The sequence below is a fragment of the Daphnia carinata genome, chromosome 7 (genome assembly GCF_022539665.2).
Source record: "Daphnia carinata strain CSIRO-1 chromosome 7, CSIRO_AGI_Dcar_HiC_V3, whole genome shotgun sequence".
NCBI lineage: Eukaryota > Metazoa > Arthropoda > Branchiopoda > Diplostraca > Daphniidae > Daphnia > Daphnia carinata.
The window spans coordinates 10896601-10919604 of record NC_081337.1 but is presented as its reverse complement, the minus strand read 5'-3'; the positions used below and the strand labels follow the sequence as shown (position 1 = coordinate 10919604).

At 41.5% G+C, this 23004-nt stretch overlaps 5 protein-coding genes across 7 annotated transcripts; 2 read left to right on the top strand and 3 right to left on the bottom strand.

Moving 5' to 3' along the window:
• Window positions 1-6043: 6043 nt before the first annotated feature.
• On the top strand, window positions 6044-9295 carry LOC130704494 (apolipoprotein D-like). 2 transcript variants are annotated; one of them, XM_057525925.2, is made up of 5 exons: window positions 6044-6256; window positions 6331-6486; window positions 6652-6782; window positions 8319-8518; window positions 8619-9295. In XM_057525925.2, exons 2-5 carry the CDS (start codon window positions 6358-6360, stop codon window positions 8819-8821), a joined length of 663 nt encoding a protein of 220 aa, XP_057381908.1. In that variant the 5' UTR covers window positions 6044-6256; window positions 6331-6357; the 3' UTR covers window positions 8822-9295. The 2 variants fall into 2 exon arrangements, with proteins under 2 accessions (XP_057381908.1, XP_057364420.1); XM_057508437.2 differs by having other exon boundaries at window positions 6087-6177; window positions 6357-6486.
• LOC130704442 (mannose-6-phosphate isomerase-like) lies at window positions 9209-11308 on the bottom strand. The gene is made up of 6 exons (XM_057525870.2): window positions 11163-11308; window positions 10738-11063; window positions 10531-10675; window positions 10267-10443; window positions 10024-10191; window positions 9209-9830 (listed from the first exon to the last, which is right to left on the bottom strand). The coding sequence occupies exons 1-6, from the start codon at window positions 11212-11214 to the stop codon at window positions 9412-9414; spliced, it is 1287 nt and encodes a 428-aa protein (XP_057381853.1). The 5' UTR covers window positions 11215-11308; the 3' UTR covers window positions 9209-9411.
• A 2723-nt stretch (window positions 11309-14031) lies between these two features.
• On the bottom strand, window positions 14032-18109 carry LOC130704366 (aminopeptidase N-like). Its single transcript, XM_057525821.2, has 17 exons — window positions 17769-18109; window positions 17351-17706; window positions 17106-17273; window positions 16881-17024; window positions 16729-16821; window positions 16581-16671; window positions 16368-16524; window positions 16201-16282; window positions 16017-16137; window positions 15891-15950; window positions 15643-15835; window positions 15298-15572; window positions 15043-15233; window positions 14791-14961; window positions 14588-14731; window positions 14449-14527; window positions 14032-14352 (listed from the first exon to the last, which is right to left on the bottom strand). The coding sequence occupies exons 1-17, from the start codon at window positions 18045-18047 to the stop codon at window positions 14206-14208; spliced, it is 2751 nt and encodes a 916-aa protein (XP_057381804.1). The 5' UTR covers window positions 18048-18109; the 3' UTR covers window positions 14032-14205.
• A 1309-nt stretch (window positions 18110-19418) lies between these two features.
• On the top strand, window positions 19419-20678 carry LOC130704473 (protein SET-like). Of its 2 annotated transcripts, none has more exons than XM_057525904.1 (4): window positions 19419-19512; window positions 19572-19851; window positions 19969-20322; window positions 20382-20678. In XM_057525904.1, exons 2-4 carry the CDS (start codon window positions 19588-19590, stop codon window positions 20550-20552), a joined length of 789 nt encoding a protein of 262 aa, XP_057381887.1. In that variant the 5' UTR covers window positions 19419-19512; window positions 19572-19587; the 3' UTR covers window positions 20553-20678. The 2 variants fall into 2 exon arrangements, with proteins under 2 accessions (XP_057381887.1, XP_057381882.1); XM_057525899.1 differs by having other exon boundaries at window positions 19421-19512; window positions 19569-19851.
• LOC130685222 (histone deacetylase 3-like) lies at window positions 20678-22854 on the bottom strand. Its single transcript, XM_057508482.2, has 11 exons — window positions 22666-22854; window positions 22476-22599; window positions 22234-22335; window positions 21980-22174; window positions 21786-21919; window positions 21603-21715; window positions 21429-21535; window positions 21224-21372; window positions 21018-21159; window positions 20862-20960; window positions 20678-20803 (listed from the first exon to the last, which is right to left on the bottom strand). The coding sequence occupies exons 1-11, from the start codon at window positions 22730-22732 to the stop codon at window positions 20731-20733; spliced, it is 1305 nt and encodes a 434-aa protein (XP_057364465.1). The 5' UTR covers window positions 22733-22854; the 3' UTR covers window positions 20678-20730.
• Between the last annotated feature and the right edge of the window lie 150 nt (window positions 22855-23004).

The following is a 23004-nucleotide window of genomic DNA, read 5'->3' as shown; positions in this document are numbered from 1 at the left end:
ATAGCAACCCACACCCCCTCCGTCCGAATTGCGTGCATTTGCGATTCTACTTGTAGCGAAATAAATACGTGTTTACGTTCATATGGGAACTGGCACGCAAACACAAATACCACACCCAGGGCTGACTTGACGGACGGGCCGACGGACGTGGTGGCGAGCGAAGGGAGCAATTTGTTATGCCGCCACGTCAATTACGTAGCGGCGGCGGCGGTAAATCCATTACAGACGGAGGGGGGGGGGGTTAAAGGAAGGTGGGAGGCACACGGTGAAAGAACAGAAGAAAAAAAAAAGGCTAGTAGATATGTGTGTGTGTGTGTGTGTGCCCAGCTATTAAAGTAGGGAGAAAAGACGAGGAAAAATTGACCAATTCGAGGAAATAACAACACACACACGGTCGGAACATGACCAGTGTCCGTTTCGACGCATTTTTGGTTCGTGTGTTTTTTCTTCGTCTCTTTTCACAGTTGGTGAACCGCAAAAAAAAAAAAAATAATAATAATTACAATAGAAAAAATAAAGAACTTTGTGTCGCCGCAAGGTACACACACACACTTGGGGGGTTCATTTTAGAACAAACTTTGGACGGGGTGGCTGAAAGGAAAAGAAGCTTACACATTGGTGTACATATTATCATTATTATGATGATTATTTTTTACCTTTGCCTGTTGAAATGTCCGCAAATGTGTCTCTACCTGCGACTTGTTGTTTTCGTATAGAAAGAGTAGAGGAGGGGGGAGGGGGAGGGAGAAGATGGCCTGTTTTCCTTTTTCCTCGAAACCGCAACAAACATGGAAACGTGTACATTTTTGCGGCTCGCACCTCTCCTCTTCCGCCTTGCGTTGAATGAACTCGTTCGGTTGTACCCCGTAACGTGTAGTTACAGGCAATCGATTAGTACCGCCGCACAGCAATGATTTCCGATTTCTGACTCCCTTGTTCCACCTCTACTTTTTTTTTCTTTTTTTCGATGGTTATTTTCCCGTTCCGGTTTGACCATATTTTTTTTTTTTTTTTTGTTATTCAATAAAAAAAAAAAGGGGGGGGGGGAGAATTTGATAAAAGAAATAGAAAACAGTTCGCCGCAAAGTCCCTTCTCTTTTTGTTTTGTTTGTTGTTTTTGTTGTTGTTTCATTTCCGTTGTTGTAAGGAAGACAATGGCAAGACGCCGTGACGATTGCCTCGCCAGATATACACATTTACCCAAACGTCTAATATTCACGCTGCTGGTCACCGTCGAAAATCCTTCCCTTTTTATCTGATGCCGATCGAAAACTCTTTCACTCTTGCGTAAGGAAATCTTCCTCATCCGACACGAAAACAAAAGCGTATTGTATTCATCAAGATTGTGAGCCTTTCTTTTTTTTTTTTTTTTTTTTTTGTTTCGAGATGACACAAAAAAAAAAAAAAAAAAAAAAAAAAATGGCCATCTGAACAGTCTCATTTCGAAAGTCGATGTCTCCATCGCAAACGCATCCGACATCACTCGTGATACGTTAAGCCAAGAAATACGAATATTTTTTTAAATGCATGCTAAAGCGTAAACAATTCGAGAAGAACGAGAAAATTGTTCCAAACATAATACGCTTTCCATCCACGTTCACCTTCTAAAATGAGGAAATCTGTTGTTTCTCGGAAGGCGACGTTCTATTCATCATTACGTTGTTGTTGTCTTTTTTTTTTTTTTATGACTATTATTTAGTCAGCGAAAAAAAAAAAAAAAAAAAAAAAAGAAAAAAAGAAAATGAATTCAGAGAGTTGACGATAGCCCGACCCGTTATTGCTCGTTGTTGAATTTACAACCAGACGCAGAGAAATAAGGAGAAGCGTGTCCGAATTAGTGGATGAAAATTCTCGCCGTCCGCCGCGCGTTGTGTCCCTTCTGTCGCATACACCGCCTCGGCTGCGGTATTCTTTGACCCTCCAGGTGAGACGGATTAAGAAAAAAAAAAAAAAAAAAAAAAAAAAAAGGAAGAGAAAGGTTTCTTTTTTGATGTAGGGAAAAAAAAAATAAAAATAATAATAATAAAAAAGTTAGGGATACGCGCGCAATTGTGTTCGGACTCTGTGAAAAGAAAAACAAGCGGCCAAGCCGAAACGGAGTTGTCAACAATAGGAAAAACCGCGCAGTCAAAGAAAATAAGAGGGGAGTTTTTTTTTTGAAAAATCATCAGCAAGTGAAGCGGGGGGGGGGAAACCCTCGTCGAAGGTAAAATAACACCAGGGTAAAGATGATGCTTTTTGGCCTCGAGTACTCACTTTTGGCCTTCTTCAGTCCTACTGCTGGGACACACACACTCACACACACAGACACAAAAAAAAAAGAAGAAAATAAAAAGGTGTATTAGAAATACTACACAGGAGGACTCCTAAGTATATTCACTGTGCGTCTGTGTGGCGGTTTTTTCCATCCATTTTTAGTTTAAAGAAAGCAAAAGAGGTCTAGTATATACGCACACATAGTCATTGACTTTTTTTTTTTTTTTTTTTTTTTACCTGTTTCTTTTTCGGCAACGAGAGCGCCAGAGGAGCTTCTTTTGAACCTTCCAAGAACAACATTTACACTAGAACTTAAAACCGCGATGGCCACCATCCTTTTTTTTTTTTTTTTTGCCTTAGCAAGTATTGTTATTTTTTGATTCCCTTCTTTGTGTGTGTGTGTGTGTGTCCTCCGCCTTCTGTCCTTTCTTTCCTTATTGCTAAGGTAAGCGACGCGTATAGACAACACGACACAGGGCGACCCATAACGATAATCTGTTGTCCTTGGCCGCAAAAACAACTCTGCACCATGTGGTTGGCAGAAATTCCTTCTTCCACAGCCAGTCGTTTTCCACTCAGAAATACAATAAACTCCTTTTTTCTTTTCCCTCCCCCATTTTTTTTTTTTTCTTTCTCTCTTTTGGTCGAGCACCATATGTGTGTTTTTCCGGTCTAACTACACCAGACTCTTTCCATTCTCTTGACTGTTCCTGGAAAGAAAATATCCATATTGTTTCTCATTTGTGAAGGGGAGGGAGAGCGACAAACGACGTTAGACGACTCTGTCCAGGAAAAACAGGGATGTCTTGTCTTTGCCGATGATTACTGACAGATGAGGTGACCCCCTTCTTGAAGTCCCTTCTTTCTCCATTTGCCTTGCATCTCTGCGAGCTGAAAATGTGAAACCCGTGTTCGGTTTTTGTTTTGTCAATCTACGGCGAAAGCAAACAAACAAACAGAAACCACAAAATGCGGGGGCTCTGTGATCCTTCGCTTCCTCGTCACACGCTCATTTCAGGCAAACTACAAAGAACAAAAAAAAAAAAAAAAAAAAAAAAGGGAAAACAAAGAAGAAACAGATCTTCATGATCCAGAGCATACGCAAGAGATTTTTTTGTTTTTTAATGCTTTCTAATAAGGGCTCATTTTTCTAGCCTTTTCCAAGAAGAACGACCTCATACTAATTGGATTGTGCATACCGAGAGATACCGTACGCTGGTGTACTACACGAGAGGATGATCCTAATTTTGCCGGCATATAGCCCAACAAAAAAAAAAAAAAAAAGAAAAAGAAAAAGAAAAAAAAAACAACGGTGAGAAAAAACATGACGATGATCCCCGACACCTCAACTCTTTTTTTTTTTTTTTTTTTTTTTTTTACCTCCCAGCCCAATTAGGTAGAAGCTAGACAGAGCATCGAGGTCCCGGTTTTTTGTGGGTGCGTGTAATTACATGGACGGAGGGTATATAGTCTTACGAGTGCAACTATATAGTTATTTGATGCTATTGCTACTACCTTTGCCTGGTGCGGTGCTTGACTCCATCAGCCGTGTTATAAATTCGCCCCGTGGTCATTTCCTCGTTCACGTTGTTTTTTTTTTTGTTTTTTTGTGTGTGTGTTCCAACCAATGGGATGTGCCCCCCTTTGCTTTCCTTTTTTTTTTTTTTTTTTTTTAAATTTAGCCCTTTCTGCTTGTGAACTTGCGGTGATGATCGTGCCCGCGTGTATCTGTGTGAAATCTCTTAGCCCCGGACGAGGGCGACGCAAAGAGGGACTTGCCCTCTTTCTTTTTTTCTTTTTTTTTTATTCTGGTATTATTACCCACCACCCTGATTTTTGTGAAGGCTTTTATCAGGAGATAGTGGGGTTATATATATGTATATATATATACCTACAGTGGGGGTGTACGTGTGTGGGTTGAGAGAACAAGGGACTGATTTTTCTCACGCAAAAGAGTTCCCACACATATACACACAAAACATACAAATAGCTAAGCAAAGAGATACCATACTTTTATTAGGTGTAGCCTAGCCTATATACACGTCATTGCCTCTGTGTGTGTGTGTGTTGTGTGTGCGTATAGGATGTGCATATTCTATCAAAAGAATAGACAAAAGTGGGAAATAAAGAGCCGCCCGGAGTTGTATAAAAATTGGGGTTAGCCCGTCTGAGAAGAAGAAGAAGAAGAAGAAGACTTGATTAATCTAAATGACTTTGTGGTCGATCAACCCCAAAAAAGAAAAGATAAAAATTCCGTGTATGTTCTATTACCGGTATTGTTTTCTTTTGTTTTTTTTTTTTTTTTTTTTTTTTTTTTTTTTTTTTTTTTTTGTATGTCTGTTTTTCCTGCGCGGGGTGTGTGTTTAATATCAGTGAAGAGACTTAATCAGTTGGGCGTGTTTCACGCGGGAGCGATGCCGAAACCGCACCCGCATAAGAAAAAAAAAAAAAAAAAAAAAAAAAAAAAAATCAGTGGAGCCCACGCAAAAAAGAAAAACACACAACAATTGTTTACTGAGCTTCCTCTTTTATTTTCTTACATTTTTTTTTTTTTCCCTCGTCTTATTTTTTTTTTTAAACCATTTTTTTTTTTTTCTATCCTTGTCTTCGAAATTAGGAAGAAGAAAAAAAAAAATACCTATATACCTCCTGACTTTGTGGTGGCTTTGAAAGACGCCCAGTACGGCACACGAAGATGGTGTTGTGAAAGGTTGACTCTTTTTTTTTCGCTTGTATTAGATAACCTCGTTCGCGTTTGCGTGCGTGACAACAACTCAAAAGAAGATGTTGGAGACGGAATTTCTCTTATGGCAATGAAGAAGAATAAAAGACGACGATGGAATGCCTGTTGTCTCTCACGTCGGGTAACAAACACGAAACCAAACAACACAACAACAAGAAAGAAGGAAAAGAAAAAGAAAGAGAGAGAGAAAGAGAGAGAGAGAGAGGCAACATTTTACGGGACATTCGTGAGTCGCATCTACTTTGACGGTAATGTTACGGAAAGCCTCGCAGCACGCTGACGACTCGAATTCACAAAAGAGAACTGAAAAGTTTAAGGGACGAAAAAAAAAAAAAAAAAAAAAAAGAAAAGATGCGTTGCTCCTATAAAAGAATGACTCTTTTCTCTATCCTTTCTCATCTGCTGCTGTTGATGGCGGATACGCATAAAAACTTTTGTTCTTTTTTTTTTTCTTTTCATTTTGATCAAAAAGGAAACCGTGTTATTTACGATATTAATCGCGGCTAGAGAGCGGCGCTGTGGACGGCCTTGGCAAGCGGACGTCGAGACGTTTTTGGCTTGTCGAAGAAGGTGCGCGGTGGACTGGCTGTGAGCAGATAGTTACGACGCGACCATCCGGATTTCCCTCGTAGATACGCGCACACATAGACCATCTCACCGATTGTGAGCTTTTTATATATGCCTGTCCAAAATGAACGGGAAAAACCGTCTCTGACGGACCGAAAAGAAAAGAAAATGTCGGGAGGAGAAATTCTTAGAAATTTCATCATCTTCGTTTTTCTTTTTTTTTCTTTTTTTCATCCACTTTCTTCCTTCCACTTTTCTTTTTTTTTTTCTTCTTTTATTCTTGTTGCACACAGCATATTGTAATGGTTACTGAACCAACCTACAATGCTGTAAAATGTTGTGGACAATCGTTGCATGTTTCGGTTAGCGCTCCGGTTAAGTTTGGGACGTCCGTCCCTCAAGCAAATGAAAAAAAAAAAAAATGTTTGTCTGCTCCGGCGTATAAAACCGAGTGAGACAGGATTCAGTCGGGCACACTTGAAACGAGCTAGAGAAAGAGAGAAAAAAAAAAAAAAAATAGAAGCATCAAGAGTCGGCTAGAGACCAAACACAGAGAGTTTGACGTTGGCCAAACAGGACTGAGAGCTATCACGCTGTGTCGATATCAGTAGGTAACATCACGTTACGTCAATCCAAACGTCCACTTTGCATCTATCGGATCATCATCTTCTGTACACCACCAATATATATGTATGTATTTTCTTTTCCCGTTTTTTTTTTTTTTTATTTTTTATTGTCATGATCTATTGGCATTTCTTTTACAGATTGGCTTAGACCGTATTTTTTAAAGAATGTTATCCGATAGCTTCTACCTCGTCTTCGTAACGGCGATCGTCTTGTCGCGTCGAGTAGAAGCTCAGGTAACGTTCGATGGAGCGTGCCCCAAACTTGACGTCGTTCGCGATTTTGACCTACACAGGGTATGCTCTATAAATAGTCATCTGAATATAAATAACCATCCAGACAGATATTATTTGTCGTACGTGATTTATTTATGTCATTTCTCTAACGTCTGAAATGTAATCAGTTGCAAAAAAACCTCTTTTTTCGTTTCATGTTTTTCTTTTTCTTTTTCATTATTTTAGTATCTTGGCTTGTGGTACGAGATCGAAAGCTATCCAGCCGTCTTCAGCTCGTTCGCTAGTTGCACGACAGCCAACTATTCTTTATTGCCGGACGGCAACGTCCGAGTCATCAACCGCAGTTTCAACACCAGGTAAGGAAAAAAGAATCCAACGCATTCGCATCCTGTTTTATTTTGGGAAATTTGATTTCTCGATTTGAAACTTCCTGGGCACCTCCTTTCCCTAACTTTCAGCTGTTGACGCAAGCATAGATACAAACAGTGTCTTTTTCTCTCCCTGTAGTCCCCCCCCCCTGTAGTTCGTGGTTGTAGAAGTAGCAATATATGTTAAGATATAAACACGTCAGTTGGGCTCCGCGCTTGTAATTATATTCGCGCTCGTCGCTTGGGCGATATCCCAAAAAAAACTTTTTTTTTTTTTCCCCGAAGCCGAAATTCGCCATCAACGCCCAGTAGACGGCGATGTGTATATTGGATCAGGTGTTGACATCATGTATAGTATACATAATGCCCGCTTGTTGGTTGCTCTCTCTCTCTCTCTCTCTCTTTAAAAAATTCTGATTTCATCTTAAACTCCCAATAGCAAATAGAAAAAAGGAAAAGAGCAAATGCTAGCAAAGCGCTCAAGACTTTTATATGCGCGCAGGGCGGGCTCCCATTTCCCAAGCCAAACGAGATGATGGCCGTTTGTCTAGTCCTCTCGCTAGCAAACGACCGGCCCGAATGTTTGTTGATGTTGGCTCTGAGCGACATAGTGTGTGGGTACGTTAAGAAAAGAAGGGAATCTCGGGACACCCAAGTCATCGTTTTTTTTTTTTTTTTACTGGCTTTAAAAAAAAAAAAAAAAAAAAAAAAAAAAGAAAGAAAATGAAGTCCGTGCGCGAGCACTGTTAAAAATAGGTCAGCACACGAGCGGCGTCAGTTGAAAGTTTTTGCCTGTGTATATACTTGCCGGAGTGAAATGTCCTTGCGCACAGCCAACGCGTCCTCCACCTTCGCTCGTTTGGCGCTGGCCCTTTTTTTTTTTTTTTTTTTTTTTTTCCTATTCAATTTTTTTGGCACAAAAGAACAAGCCGCTTTGGTGGTGGGCCACGACCGATATTATGATAATCTTTGACGGGCTATGCAGAGATGTTTCAAGCGATGCGTTCAAGTGATTGAAAAAAGAAGAAGAGAAACGATGTGGTAAGAAGGTGGAAGAAAAAAAAAAAAAAAAAAGATGCCAGCACGTTTGCCTCTTAAAAATCTCCGAGGCGACACGACGAGATTGACGACCATCTCTTTGCGATTCGGCGTGGAGAATTGCGCGTTTCATCGAAAGTCAAACTCTCTCTCTCTTTTCTCGCCCACTTGCCTCACGATGGCCACGAGACGGGCGCATCGTTCGCCTTGATTGAGCCTCGCAGTTTCAGGAGAAGCAAAAAAAAAAAAAAAAGTTTGGGAATTATGATTATCGTGGCGTGGAGAATGCCTCCAAAAAAAACCTATAGGTACGCGACTGATGCGGCGTTGTGGCACGGCGCCATGAAAAAGGGAGAAAAAAAAAAATTCTACCGATTTATTTGAATATTTTTTCTGCCTTTTCTATCACCTTTCTTTCCCCTGCGCACACACATACTCGAACATTTCGACTCGTTTTATATGCCCATTTCTATCCATTCTTGTCAGTTCGAAAGGTTTCGACATGGTCGACGGTACGGCCCGGCTCATCGAACCGCTGAAAAGGGAGGCTAAACTGGGCGTCGTCTTTCCCGGCAATCGGTTCAGCCGGCCCGTACCCGCCGACGGCAACTACTGGGTCCTGTCCACGGATTACGTCAACTATTCAGTCGTCTGGTCATGCGAAACCTTCAACGGGAAAAGCTTTCGTAAATCAACTTTCCATTCGGCAACTTTATTGACACTAATTTCAATCACGCTGATTCTTCTTCTTATTTTTTTTTTTTCCTTGTTTGTTTTTGTTATTAGAATTCCTTTGGCATCTGAATCGTCATAGGCAACCGTCGCAATCCGCATTGGCTTTTGTTGGCCATCGCATCGATTCGTTTGGTTTGGAACGGAAGTTTCTTCAAACAACAGAGCAACGCAACTGCCCCGAATCAAGCGAAACATCCTCAGTCCGACCAGTTCGACAACCGAGTCCCACTCGGTCGAGTTACTACGGGAAATAAAATAAATCTTTCAACTGAAATAGTTTGTTGGGGGAGAGGGAAGAAGGGTGGATTGTGCTCAGCTCTCGTTACTTCCCTGTCTCTCTCTCTCTCTCTCTCTCTCTCGTTTGTCTTCCGCACCTGCCTCTAAAACCAACTTCAAACAAGCGTGTGTTTTCGAAACGGGCACATGCTGCTGATGAGTGACGTGCCGCCTTATCGGATTATCGATTTTCAGGGTGGTTCCCCTTGCTGTTGCTGCCTTGATTCTGCACGTCCGCTTGTGGTTGGCCCACGGTTAGATATCGGTGTTTTGGATCACGCTCTGCCAGACCATTAGTTGACACAGTGCACTCTCTCGGCCTATTGTATTTCCCCGGCCGCCAAACTTTAAGTGATGGATGACTCTTTGTTTTAGCCACACCAACCCATTTTTGTATTCAACCACATCCATGAGAGCTACATAATAAATATCACGAACCGAGTAACAAAAGACGACAGGCGCTCCCAGCTTTCATCACCTTTTCTCTTCATCTTTTTCATTTTTCATTTTCTTTCTTCTGTCTCTCGCGCCATCATTCCGTAATGTCTGTACCCTCTTTTGAGGCGGTTCAAACATTGGCGAAAGCCTGATAAACGATTACATCTTGCTCGCCTTTGACTTGAAGACTCAACTGTTGGCCGGCTTTGAGAAAGAGCACTTGACCAAAGCTCAAGTCTCCTCCAGTCTCGGCGCTGGTGGCCTGGCCCTGCAGGATCAGAAGGATGCTTGCGTTGGATCTGACGGGCAAACTGTATGCTTTGTCGACGGTGGCGCTGGCAGGCAGTCGCAGACGGGCCATGGCAAAGTCCGGTACAGGAGGAGAGCATGTCTGGCAAAACTCATCGACGTTGCTCCACTGCATCCGGAAGCGGTCGACTGGTCCCGGCTGGTAGTCCAGCATCGAGCACAACGTGTCGATATCTTTGAACTTGGGCGTCAGTCCGGCGCGAACCACGTTGTCCGAACATGCCATGCATTCGAGGCAATCTGTCACACACCAAATAGGCTTAATTAAAGCTTAGCTCAGCTGTCATCCGCAGTCGGCTTATATCCTACGCCACGTTTTGCCTACAACCCAACAAACCCCCCCTCCCCCTCTCCCTTTGCTTGCCTTCAGTTCGCATCCATTGCGACCATCAGCGTTCATCACATAAAGGTGCATTATGCATGGTGAACATACCCCCGAAAATGTAAGCGTGAGGAATATTGGGACCGAGGAACATGCTTTCGCCTTCTTGAAGAACCACGTAATTCATGAAATAAACGCTCCAACAGCCGACGTCGCCCGGAAAATCGGTGGCAATCCGCGTGAAAAGGTCACATTGAAGCGCGTCCTTCTTCTCGGCACCTGGATTGTTGGTTTAGTCAGGAAAGTTGAAGCATTGTAATCATTCAAAGGAATAAAATTAGAGCGGAAACGGACTTAGAGAAGGGATGCGCAGTTCAAACTGCTTGAGTGCGGAAGCAATCGATTCCTCACTGCTGTTCATCAAAGCGGAGAAACATCCACGGAGTGCTAGCGCTTCCTCTGACTCCGACTCGGCCTTCACCAGAGCTTCACACGCCGCTTTTCCCACCACGGCGGCCAACTCGTCAATTTCTGAGAGGTCCCTCAGGGCAGAGAAAGGAAGTAAGATAATCGAACACGAGGGTCTCATTCAAAAGAGTCGAATCAATTCTGCCCAACCTTGGAGGAAGAATTTGATATCTGCTGTAGGCCTGAAGCCACACAAGGCTTCAAAAGGCCCCAGCCAAGCAGTCACCATCTCAGGCTTATGGTTGGGATCCTTGTAGAGGTCAGGGCGGGTGGCAAACAACTCTTCTGCATGTTTCTAATTATGAAAATTCCAAACACCTGTCAGCTGTATGGATTGAAGACACATTCAGGCATTACCTTGTTGGGATGTGCTTGGATTGATAGTGCCTTTGCCACTGATAGAGCTTTAAAAAGGAAGGGCAGGTCTGTCCCGAACTTCTTCTTCTCTCCATCTCCCAGTGAGTCAACATTGTTGAGCAGGTGATTCAGCAATGGTTCGTTGGAGGATTTAATCACAGATGGACCAGAAGGGTGTGTCCCCATCCATAGTTCAGCATAGGGATCGTCCTCAACTATGGGAGCAGTTGAATTTCCCTGCGAGAGCTGGGCCACAAGACTAGATTTTCCAGTTTTACCCCAAGCATACTTTTGGACGACGCAGCGAAGTTCCATAATGGCTGTTCCTATTTAAATCCAAACAAAAGAGTCCGATTAAAATGTTTATAAATAGAACGCGAGCTTCCCTTGCCAACAGAGGTGGAGGACAAGGCAAAATTTCTCACTGGGATGACGAGTCTTCTTAGTTTTCACACAAGCCGTGAACAGACAATCCATTTGACAAAGCCAAAAGCGAGATCTTTCTCAAAAGATACGCAACATTGGTCAACCATTCTATTGAGTTTACCTGCTTTCTTTTAGGAGGGGGGCACACGTGTGTTTTGGTCTGGAACGAAGGACACTATCACCTTTTTTCCTTGACAGGTGACAGCTAGCTTCAACGCCACCTGCCGTCTCATGTGTGTAAAGAGTGTTATCGTCCTTAACGAACGAATGAAGAACCCAATAGCAAAATGCGTTTTTTTCCACAAGCTGAAATAAGATCAGACAGGCAGCTGTACAACGTCTTGCTGCATCGTTAGGTTGATCCACCTGTGTGACATATTATGTTATCCACGCGCGAACCTTTTATTCCGGAAACGAACAAGTGCCCACGCGGATGAAATGGCGATGGATTCCGTTATAACTTGGGGCGCGACCCCACGTCTCCTTTTTTTTTCGCTCTCATTCTCTTCTTGTCAAAACGGTTTTTGCTCGATGCTAACCTTCCCCTCTGTGAAAGAAAAAGCTTATTGAATTATGATTTTCAGAAAGGTGGGGCTGTCGGTCTTTCAATCTCACGAGCCACCCCTCGACTTCCGGCCAAAGTGCAAGCTCTCCTCAACCGTAATGACATTTCACAACAACAACAACAGGGTCTGTAGATACTCGTATGAAAAGGATTTGACACACAATAAGGGTGAAAAAAAAAATAGAACGGAAGAAATCCAAGAGTTTTGGGGCTCAAACTGCTTCACCGATCAAAACCAACATCAGCAGGCATTATGGCATTATTATTCATGCGAGCTTACAACACGTCCGATTTTGATGTGTCTGCTCAGAGTTGCTGCAATGCACTGAAGCTCAACAAGGGTTAAGCTGTCTGCCAATACGTTGTCTAATACTCTTCGGGATTTGAGTAGGATTTCGATACACTCTAGGGGATTCTTTAATCTGGTTAATTAAGCCTTATGATAGATAACGAGGGTGACGAGAGTTGATTGTTGTCTTAGTCCTGGACGTTACGAAGGTTTCTACACTAACCCCAAAGTTAAGTGAATATACCTTACTGGTGACCTTGTTATCGTTTTAGAGTTGTTTTTTTCTTTCTTTCTTTCTTTTTCTCCAATTCTGGAGCTGATTGATCTCCGTCTGTCGCACAGACACGTCCAGTCAACACGCAACCGTGATGAGATGACTCTTGTTTACGGTTGCTTCTGAGTTTGTGTGACATTTGCTGCTGAGCAAGATGAAGGACGGTGGATTTTGGCGATATCGTGTATCTCGTTGTGCATTGACCCCCTTCTGACTCCCCTCTCTGTCTTGTATGTCAGTCCAGTCCAGAGTCCAGATAGCAATTACCAAAGCCCGATCGATCATGACCCGACTAAAACACGAGACGAAGGCCGTTATATAGTGTAGTATCATTAGAGCGAATAGAGAGTCTTCTTCGAGAAGAGCCTTGTACATACATGTGCCTTTTAACCGAATCAATATCGCGTCAGACATGTTAGGCAGAATAAGCGAGCGAATAAAGTGTACACATAAACAACCCGAGAAATGCAATAGATTCCGCTGCTTTTATCTGTAATTGACACATCAGCTCGAGTTTGTTTTTTTGTTTGTTTGTGTTTTTTTTTTTTTTTAGTTCTTTTTTTTTTATCTGTTTCGAGATATCATACATCGAATGTGGAGGAGACCGTTCGTCAGCAGAAACGAGAGGGGTGTTTTCGTCGATGTGGAGCACTATAGGAAAGCGAACTCCTATAAACAACGATCCATCAGTCCCGAAGCTCGTTCGTCTTCATCACGCCAACGTTTCCAACTCCCCCCCCCCCATCACTAGCTGGTTCTTCTACTTCTTTTCTTCTGCTGTCTCTGCCACCAGTAGGGAGTGGCGATGAATCAACTTCACTCTCTATAGCTTGCTCTCCTCTCTCTTTCACTCAAACACTATAAGTCTTATCTCGATAATGTTACGAATATCTCTTCCCCCCTTTGAAATATTTCACCCCCCTCTCTGGGTAAGGAGATGAATAGGAACAGACACCGTTGTAGCACGCTTCATCAGCCTATGACAAAAGTTCGGCCTTCGCTGTCTAAAGTTTCGCAAAACTAATCAAACCCCGAAAACGAGAATAACTGGATACTCGATCCACCTCAGTATAATACCACTCGGCCTCCCCTTACCATTCTTTCTGTCTTGTTCTAAGCGTAGATATAAATACTATTCGTTTCAAAACATATCTGTTCTTCTCTTCTTATTTTATTCGACAACTTTTGAAGAGTATTTTTTTTTTTTCATTAGTAAAGAAAAGCTGTAGATGATTAGGGCATTTTTGAAGGACTCTTTCCGCCCTTGCTGCACATGCTCTTCCTGTTTCCTCCAGCCGTTAATTTTCATTTCTTTTGAAATCTGGCGCTTTTCGTCACTCGTTAGGGCACCGCCCCCACCTATGCGATTTTTTTTGTAGCTTATCCTCATTTATAAATGTAATACCCGCGCCATTGCTGAACCATTTTTTAATTGTGCCGCTGATGCCACGACTGTACACAAAACGAGATGGATCGTCTTCCATTATCCCCTTTTTCATTCCGTTAATAGCACACGTGTTCCAGCTCCTGGATCTGCGTTTGTAGTAAGAATGACGTCCACCCCTAACTATTACGTGGCTTTCGTACATATATACAGGACACACACAGACACGGCGGAGGGATATGACATACACAATGCTCGTTGTTATTAGAGCCGACGGCGGCGGCGGTTGCAGCTAGTGCTGTTTACACGAAAAACTAATGAGTAATGACCACCCAGCTCTCTTGTTTGTGTGCGTATCCGTAGACGTGCGCGTTGTACGCGCTTGTATTTCGCCCCTGTACCGTCTCGCTTGATGCACTGTCTCAACTTGTAAACAATAGTACTGATGGATTTACGCATTTTATGTCTTTTCTTCGGTCAACTGTTTATCAATATTGATGGGCTTTTCTTGTTTTCTTGTTTTACATTGTTTACGGATTCTGTTGGATCCAGTCCAGCACTTCCTGGTAGTGTAGTGACATCCATTCCACGTTAGATTCTGATCGTTCAATTGATTGATCAATGGCTCTTGCTGCTGTGCCGAGCTCGTCCGCGTGGTCTGCTTGCAATTGTTTCAACTGTTACGAATTTCCCCCCAACAAACAGCGTACGATGAATGATGTACAATAATGAAATTAGGATTGCGTTATTGGGGAAAGCTAATGTACAATTACCTCTTCTACTTCTGCCGGAGTGTTGAAACCTTCCGATACGGAGTCTACTATCCGGGCTAGATCGTACAAACTAGGGAAACTTGAAGAAATGTGTTAGGAAAAAATTGCTCACAAAGTTAGGAGATGTTGCTGTACTTACTAGGCTACCATATCCGACCAACGGGTTTGGATGAAGTCGAATGTCAGTTCGCGGCCGATGGGGTTTGATCCAACATTAATAAAAACACTACTGGCGTCGTTCCGCCGAATTCCGGAAGTTGGGTCCAAGCTCCATTCGAGCAGCCTAAAAAAAACGGCTGTTTGTAAAATTGCACAATTTCTTACAAGGGTGCTGTGCTTTACTTTTGTAATGTCAAGGGGTCGGTAGAGCAACTCAGTCCGAAAAGTAGTTTTGACGATTCAGCAGCCACGTTTGAATCAAGATATCGTTGGAAGGCAAAATTCCACTCGGGATCTCCGCCATTAGCAATTGCTGTACAGGTAATGGTTGCCTTTTGATTGACAGGAACAATACTAAGGTCGCCAACCCAAAAGGAAAATCTCAATTGAATATTTATCTTAAGCTTTGTGGATTAATGTAGATTATTTTTGTACGTTGGGTTTGTTGGGTCGTTCATCCAAGCTTGGTAAAAGTTGACCGAATTAGTTACGCAATCTCCAATATTTAACTTGCACGCCCAAGTGACAGCTGTAACTCGAGTGTAAATAAGCAGGTGAGAATCTCCGACGGTATCGTTGAATTTGACGTAATCATAAAGTGGCGTTACTAATTTCGTTAGGTAACCCTGCGCAAGAGTCGATTAATCCGAGTTACAATTACACTGAACGGGATGATTTAGCGTTACTGACCTTAAATTCTCCATATCCTGTCGTGCGAATGTACATCAGATCGAGGTAATCTAATCCGTTCAGTGCCGATGTCCAGGGGATATAATCTTGCTCTTTCGTCAAGTATTGGGTCAACTCTAATGGAATGGCGTAAGGCAACGCATTGACACGGGCAATGTTCAAGCTATCGTCAAGCAGCTGGGCTCGGTTAATCAAAGAAATTTGTTGATAATCTAAGAGTAATTGAGCTATGATCATGTTCCAGTTAGCATCGTCGTAATTCACCCGGTAGTAGCCTATCAAGTAGAAAGCGTTGTCAGTTCACATGTTTCCCAAATTACTTAATTTTTTTCTTGCTCGCTTTACCAACTTGGTCGACGTTAAATATGACCCATTGATTGCTTGCTGCGATATTGGATATTTGAATGGCTGGCTGTTCGAAAGCTATCCATGAACTTTTTTGTGGCTGGCTAAAGTCACTTGTGTAGGTCAAGGGAATCCACCAACGGTAGACGGTCTCATCTGTCGAATTGGGATTTGATCTCAGCAGAAATCGCTCCTTTTTACGTTAAAATTGAGAATAAGTTTTCCCAAAAAAGATGTGAAGTTTTTACTTGTGAGACTGTAGTGGCTGATGTAGCGTAATCGCGAGTAACAGTTACGATTGGATAACCCTAACATAAACAAATAAGATGACAAGCTGTTTTAAAATTTGTGCCCGGATATATTGTATACTGTACCATTTTCAAAGTCCATGTGTTCATAATCGTACGAACGTCCACTGGTAAATTAACGTTATCAGCAATGGCCTGAGCTGTCAGAGCTGACCATAAGTCATCTGCAACTGCGTTACTATATTTTCTGCATGAGAAAAAGGTTGCAAGTTTATGCTAAATACGTTTAACTATTTTATTTTGCACTTACCTATCATTGAGGTAGTTAGTCAAACCAGCACGAAATGACTGCTCTCCCAGAAATTTGTTCAACATCCGAATAATTGAAGCGCCTATGTTCCAGTTAATTGTCAGGCAACGTTAATAGTGCAGTCTTTTCCCTTTTGTTCTTTTTCGAAATAGAAAATGCAAATATACCTTTTGCGTAAGAGATATCATCAAATAATTCGTTGATCTCATTAGGGTCGTTCACCTCCACGGAGATAGGATGAGATGACTCGAGCGCATCGACCCCAAAGACGTCCTGGATGTCATTGATGACTATTTGTTCAATGAGACCAAATTCGGGTTCGACCTGACAGAGAAAATTCATTAACCGAAGATCTTAAGTGAACTTCTTTTATGGCATACGTAGTTCGCTCCAATGTATTCCAAATAGCTAGCAAACCCCTCGTTTAACCAGAGCTCGCTCCACCAGTCCATCGTGACAAGGTCTCCAAACCTTGAAGAACGCACATTCGTATACAATTCCACACGTCAATTTACCAATCAAATTTACCACTGATGAGCTAGTTCATGGGCTACCACTGTTACTACTCTTTGCTTGTCCGACTCGGATGACTTAACCGGATCAAACAGGAGTGCCGTTTCTCTATTTATTGAATAGATGAATTTTTTCCTCAGTGGTAAGATCTAATTTCAGCGAAATACCGGTAAGTGATCATTCCCCAGTTTTCCATTCCACCGAATGATAAATCTTTTAGGGCGACCATATCCTGCTTTGGAAGTGGGAAGGCAATTTGAAAATATTCTTCGTAGAACGACAGCACTTGCGGGCCAATTCGACTAGCGTACCTACATTTCTCGAATTATTCAACGAATGCATTGGAAATCTCCCCATACAAGAAAACAATATTAATAATTTATAGTTTGTACTCGGCTTGGCTGACGGCTTCCGGTCGAGTCCAAATTCGGAAGGGCGTCGTGCTCAATCCGGCTGGTGAATCGATGAACGTGAACTCAGAAACCATCATCCCCACCAGGTAAGTCGAAACGGGCAACGATGTTTCGAATAGATCCCAAACGTAGCCCGGTCGATCCGCTCTGCAAAATCAGGTAGGGTTGACCAAAATTCCCTTGAACGTGTCACCGTAATAATGAAAAAGTATATAGCCACTGACATGGGCGTTGTTTCCTTGACGGGCATGTTTGACGCCGACAGCTGCGTCGTCAGACGACCGAGTTTCATTGTGAAATTAGCCTTCATGTTGGGCTCGTCAAAGCAAGGAAATGCTCGTCGGGCATCAGTCGGCTGCATCTGCGAAACAGCCATATATTTAAGAGTTCCGTTTTCGCTGTAGCTGGAACGGTAGAAGCCACGAAGTTCGTTGTTAAGAATAGATGTGAAAGTCATTGATAGACGGTATTGACGCCCAGCTAACAGCTGGACATTTGGTGTCAAAATCAAAAACTGGCGCACCTTATCCTCAACAACGCTGTTGAGGCTTATCAATTGTCCGGTAGTCCCATCGGTTAACTTTTAAGTAATTTTTGTTAAAATTTAACTTTAAGTAGGATATGTTCATGGGTTAAACTTACCGCAATATTCGCTGGATTAAAAATGATATCAGCGATATGTAGTGTTATATTATTAGTGGATTGGATGCAATCTACGGAGATACTGACATAGCCCTCAGTCGTGAAGTTTCCCTCTATCAAAATTGGCAACAAAGTCACCTCGTATGATCGAGGTAAAATATCTCTTGGCAGACGCAAATCTTCTCCGGCTCGGCCTACTCTTTTGGTGACTGGTGTTGCTGCTGATGTCGAAACAGCCACAACTGCCACGAGGAATAACAGGTTGCGTAGCAAAATCATTTTTTCGCTGAGCTCGCAATCACTTTGTAGTACTCACAAAACGCACAAGCTCGAATAGTCTACATAAAGGACGTTCGTCAAGTTTTTAAAAGAAGACTAAACAAACAAGGATGTAGGAATTAGATATTAAAAATTCGATAAGAATATCAAGAGTGCCGTAGCAACGTCATCTTCATGCACATAGCCCCTGGGTTTTCATGATTGTAGTGTATCAGTTAAACTGATAATGATTCTTCAGATCTTAGTTCCAAAGTCTTCACCGTACAGAATAACCGCGCACGTAAAGACGCGTACTGTATTACATAAGTGCAAAGGGATACTTTTTTTTTAAAGATACCTATGACACAACGCGTTTGCTTATTTTCATCATTGTTTGCGTTTTCATCCGCAGAATGCCGTTTAAAGTGCATAGCAGCTATTCCGTCTTCTATGTAGTAACCATAAATGGAAGAGAAGCACGTATTGTTTACTTTAGCAATTTGCCATGCCGCATCAATTTGTATATAGCTGAAAGAATTGGGTTGCACACTATCTGTTACACAGTTAAGTTTAATGTGATGGTCCTTTCCTGAAAAGCTCAACAAGCAAGCAGTGATCGAGTTCGCGTCAGAAGAAGGATACGCTAAGTTTCTTTAATTCCCTATCAAATATATTTGACAACACAATATTTAGCATTTTGTTGCACATAAGCTGCCATTATGAATGTAAAACTGTTTAAGGGATAGCTCTTTATGTTGGGTTTTTGTATTTTAATGGAATAAAAAAGGGGTTTTAATTAGTGGATTTAGGAGGTAGCTAACTTAACTTCCATGGCCCCCCCTTCCTCCCTCCACAAAAAAAAAAAAAATTATGTGCTTTACCTATTGTCCATTTGGTCTATCCGCTTAATGGCTAACGAAAGGCTCGGCCTCGCGTCAGTCGGATAGCGTTTTGGTCGGTTAGGTCGTTTTGGGTTTCGGGATGCATTTTTTCCTCCCCATGGGCGTTTGGGCTGGCTTCCGGGTCTTCGTCGGTCAAACCGGTACAAAGAGGAAAAAGCAAACCGGGTTTTAGAACAAACCCGGTTATATACCCTGATTAAACCGCTTTCTGATCCGATTGTCCGACTTTTTAACCCGATTCCTACTCAGAAATTTGATTAAGGCTCACAGTTCGTGTAAGACGTCGTATTTTTCGTTTATTATTCGGCGTCAATTATGCGATAAATTTCGATATGGCGGTGATTCTGTCGGTTTCCTTGGATATTTTGAACAGGACCAAACAGCTTAAAAAATAAACACTAGGTTGGCAACCGATCGGCGGACCGGCCATTTCTTGAGTAGATCGGTGCGGTTTTCGGAGTTTCAGGTAATCGGGGCCGAGCCCTAGCTTATGTGAAATTTTTAAAACTCAATTTGGCATCGTCTAGCAGAAGACGTGCTTTGCCACGAAGAAGAAGCGTTATATGAATAGAAGGATAGACCCGGTAAGCATTTCTTTTTTATTAAAACAATCATCACTCGCTTGACCAAATGTGATTAGCAGTTCAGAGGAAAAGACCATGTCGAATAACGGGGCGTCTGACGAAAAACGAGCCAAACTAGCTGAGCAGGGAGAATTGTCTCCAGTGGCAACCGAAGATGACGCTGTATACCAAGCGGCCCTCGAGGAAATCGATGATTGTCAGAGCCAGATTGATAGTCTGAATGAACAAGCCTCTGAAGAAATCCTTGCAGTGGAAGTCCGTTTTAATACTCTCAGGAAACCACATTACACCAAACGAGCAGAGATCATAGCAAAAGTTCCCAGGTTCTGGATCACAACGGTAACTACCCGCTTTTAAATATCATAAGTATGCTCATTAATTAGTCAGTTGAATCCATCTTATTAAAATTCTTATTTACTAGTACTATATTATTATTTTTTAAAATTATAATTTCAGTTTATGAATCATCCTCAACTCTCCCTAACGATTCCAGAGGAACAACAACACTGTCTACAAGACCTGCAAAATTTGTTGATAGAAGAATTTGAAGATATTAAAAATGGTTATAAGATAATCTTGAAGTTTAACCCAAATAACCCTTATTTTGAGAATGAAAGCCTCATCAAAGAGTACCGTTTGGAAGGCAATGGGCAGCCAAAAAGTGTAGTTACACCAATCAAATGGAAACCAGGCAAAAATTTCTTAGCTGACAATGCAGACAAAGGGTCCAGAAAAAGAAAGGCATCTGATTCCTCATTCTTTTCTTGGTTTACTGACTCTAATCATTCCAGCCTTGATGAAATAGCCGACGTAATTGAATGTATTCTTATGGATCGTTTCTATATATAACCCTGTTCTTTGTCACTTAGATTTTGAAAGATGAAATTTGGCCCAATCCTCTCCAATTCTTTATGATGCCTGAAGCCCTTTCAGAGGAAGGTGACGATGACGGTGACGTGGAGGATGAAGAGGACGAAGAGGATGAAGAAGGTGATGTGGAAGGAGACGCCGAAGGAGAATCGAATTACGACACTGATTAAACATGCCAATGCCGCTTTTGCGTTGTTTCAAATCCTTGTATTGTATGTCAATGTGCCGAAAAGATGCGAGTCAGAATCCAGAATGAAAGTGAGCAATGCCTTTTTTTAAATAAAAGAAAATCGGTATAATTGATCGCAGCCTTTATTACGAATGAGAGGGGTAACTGGGAATGAGAGTTCAGGAATCTGCCGTGGCACTGTCTTTATCTTGATCCTTTTCTCCATCATAATATTCATTATCTGGTTCGATTCTGCAAATGGTTCAAGTATTAATATTTTAATTCATCCGTGTAAACCACCAACTTCTACCTTTTATCTTCTTCTTCTTGATGCAGGCGAGTATCAGGATCTAGTTCCTCTGTTTCCTCAAAGTTTAACAGGTCCGGAGGAACGTCTTGCATCATAACACTGAAGAAATAAACTTCGTGAAATCAAACAAAGTTTACGAGTGATAAGCATTTATACCTAGGTGCATGTTCAATCATCCGTAAATTTTCATGGATAGTCTTCGTTATGGTTTCCAAGTATTGCTTACTATTAGCATTCTCTTGACGAGTAACAACATCGGGATGCAGAGAAAAATCCGGAGCAAAGTACTCAAAATATTCTTTAAAAAAAAAAAAAAAAAAATTTATCCGGGGGCAAAACATGATTCAAACTGTGTTACTTACCATTATAAGGTAACTCGTTGCTTATAGCTTCGTCTACCAGTAATGAAGTTTCATACGTCCAACATCGAGCAACATTCCTTAATGTATATCCTCCGCCTCCCAGTACCAATAGTGGAACATTGAAATCTTTTACAAATTTGACGCACTCCCTAAAAGATGAGATCAAATTAATTGGTGTTAAAGCTGACAAAGGTACAGATATTACCCGTGTCCTTTTGTGCTGAGGTTGAAGCACCCTAGCCGATCATTGGCTAAAGAATCCGCACCACATTGAAGAACAATGGCAGTCGGTTGATAAAACTCCATCACATACTAAAGTGAGAATTGTAAAAAAAAAAAATATCGCATTTGCCACATACATCAATGTAACTTTCTATACCTGAATGACTGGCTTAAATACTTGCAAATAGCTTTGATCATCAATTCCTTCTTTTAAGGGGATATTCACGGAATAGTAACGACCACATTCAGCTCCGATTTCATACATGTCCCCTAAATAGTGCAAAATTTAAAATGAGGGTTGTTCAGGAAATACATAGACTTTCGGAGTTTGAAAACACACCTGTTCCCGGAAAGAAATAGTTTCCATATTTGTGGAAGGAAACAGTCATCACTCTATCTGTGAGGTAAAAGGCTTCTTGAACGCCGTCGCCATGATGAATGTCGATGTCAATATACAAGACGCGAGGGTGGTATCTTGAGAGAAACAGACATAGTTAACTATACTAAGACTTATCGGTGATTTAAATTCTTTACTTTAAGAGTTCCAATATAGCAATTACTATATCATTTACATAACAAAACCCAGATGCTTCAAATTTCTTGGCATGATGAAGCCCTCCAGACCAGTTGATTGCAATGTCTGTGCTTCCATGATTTAGTTTGGTAGCACCTTCCAGAGAGGCACCAGTGTACATTGAACAAAAGTCAAAGAGACCATCAAACACAGGACTAAGATGGGAGTAAGAATTTGTCTATGATAAAATGATGAATCTTTTCAAAAATATTACCAATCATCACCAACATTGAACTGGCCTAAACATTTACTGAATGCTTGAATATTTTGTGGAGAGACCCGTTGGAGGAATTCAATGTAGTCTTCTGAGTGAAATCTGATTAGAACAGTAATGTTAGCCAATGCATTGCATCTAAGGAGTGTAAGCATAAATTCTAAAAGTGGACATTTACTGTTCTTCATCAGGTAACTTAATCCAAAAATGAGTACTGTTTGTTGTATAAGCTTCCACATTACCTGCACATGTCATGAGCTGATGCTCTGTACGGCCGGTAAACTTGCATTTTCTTGTACATCCCATAGTGGAGGACCAAGCTGTGAGTTACTGATAATCTCTGTGGCTTCATTGGATGAAGTGGTCCTAGACATAGTTAAAATAAATTTGTTGGTTTTTAAATAAGAATTTTGGGGTTTCAAAATATCAGACCGTAATGAAAATTTCCAACATCTTGGTCGTGGAAGTATGAAACCACTTTATTTGCACCGAATCCCATTTGCGTTGTTTTTTATGAAAACCCTACAGTTTATGTGTGTGTTTTCTATTTGTTATTTGTTTGTTTTTTGTTTGTTTCGTTTTATTGTTTTTTCTACTTTGTTTTGTTCAGTTCAACCTCTAGTGGCTACCGTTAACACTCACTTACCTGCACCTACCCCTACAATTTAGAACCTAAAATGGATAAGAAGGTAAAGAATTATTTGAAAAATTAATAAATATTAAAAAGAACGAACAAAATGTAGCAAAAAATATAATTAGTAATGATATTAT

Bases quoted from the DNA above. Each gene is read 5' to 3' on its own strand.
- LOC130704494 (XM_057525925.2), top strand. From the start codon at position 6,358: ATGTTATCCGATAGCTTCTACCTCGTCTTCGTAACGGCGATCGTCTTG. The intron at 6,487-6,651 runs GTATGCTCTATA...TCATTATTTTAG, and splicing joins GCGATTTTGACCTACACAGG to TATCTTGGCTTGTGGTACGA. The intron at 8,519-8,618 runs GTAAATCAACTT...TTTTGTTATTAG, and splicing joins CTTCAACGGGAAAAGCTTTC to AATTCCTTTGGCATCTGAAT.
- LOC130704442 (XM_057525870.2), bottom strand. From the start codon at position 11,214: ATGGATTGTCTGTTCACGGCTTGTGTGAAAACTAAGAAGACTCGTCAT. The intron at 10,676-10,737 runs GTAATGCCTGAA...TTTCATAATTAG, and splicing joins TCCAAGCACATCCCAACAAG to AAACATGCAGAAGAGTTGTT. The intron at 9,831-10,023 runs GTATGTTCACCA...GGTGTGTGACAG, and splicing joins TCACGCTTACATTTTCGGGG to ATTGCCTCGAATGCATGGCA.
- LOC130704366 (XM_057525821.2), bottom strand. From the start codon at position 18,047: ATGATTTTGCTACGCAACCTGTTATTCCTCGTGGCAGTTGTGGCTGTT. The intron at 16,138-16,200 runs GTAAGTGCAAAA...TTTCTCATGCAG, and splicing joins ACTAACTACCTCAATGATAG to AAAATATAGTAACGCAGTTG. The intron at 14,732-14,790 runs GTAAAGCACAGC...CGTTTTTTTTAG, and splicing joins GACCCCTTGACATTACAAAA to GCTGCTCGAATGGAGCTTGG.
- LOC130704473 (XM_057525904.1), top strand. From the start codon at position 19,588: ATGTCGAATAACGGGGCGTCTGACGAAAAACGAGCCAAACTAGCTGAG. The intron at 19,852-19,968 runs GTAACTACCCGC...TTATAATTTCAG, and splicing joins CCAGGTTCTGGATCACAACG to TTTATGAATCATCCTCAACT. The intron at 20,323-20,381 runs GTAATTGAATGT...TTTGTCACTTAG, and splicing joins GCCTTGATGAAATAGCCGAC to ATTTTGAAAGATGAAATTTG.
- LOC130685222 (XM_057508482.2), bottom strand. From the start codon at position 22,732: ATGGGATTCGGTGCAAATAAAGTGGTTTCATACTTCCACGACCAAGAT. The intron at 22,600-22,665 runs GTCTGATATTTT...AACTATGTCTAG, and splicing joins TGTTGGAAATTTTCATTACG to GACCACTTCATCCAATGAAG. The intron at 21,536-21,602 runs GTATAGAAAGTT...TTCTCACTTTAG, and splicing joins TATTTAAGCCAGTCATTCAG to TATGTGATGGAGTTTTATCA.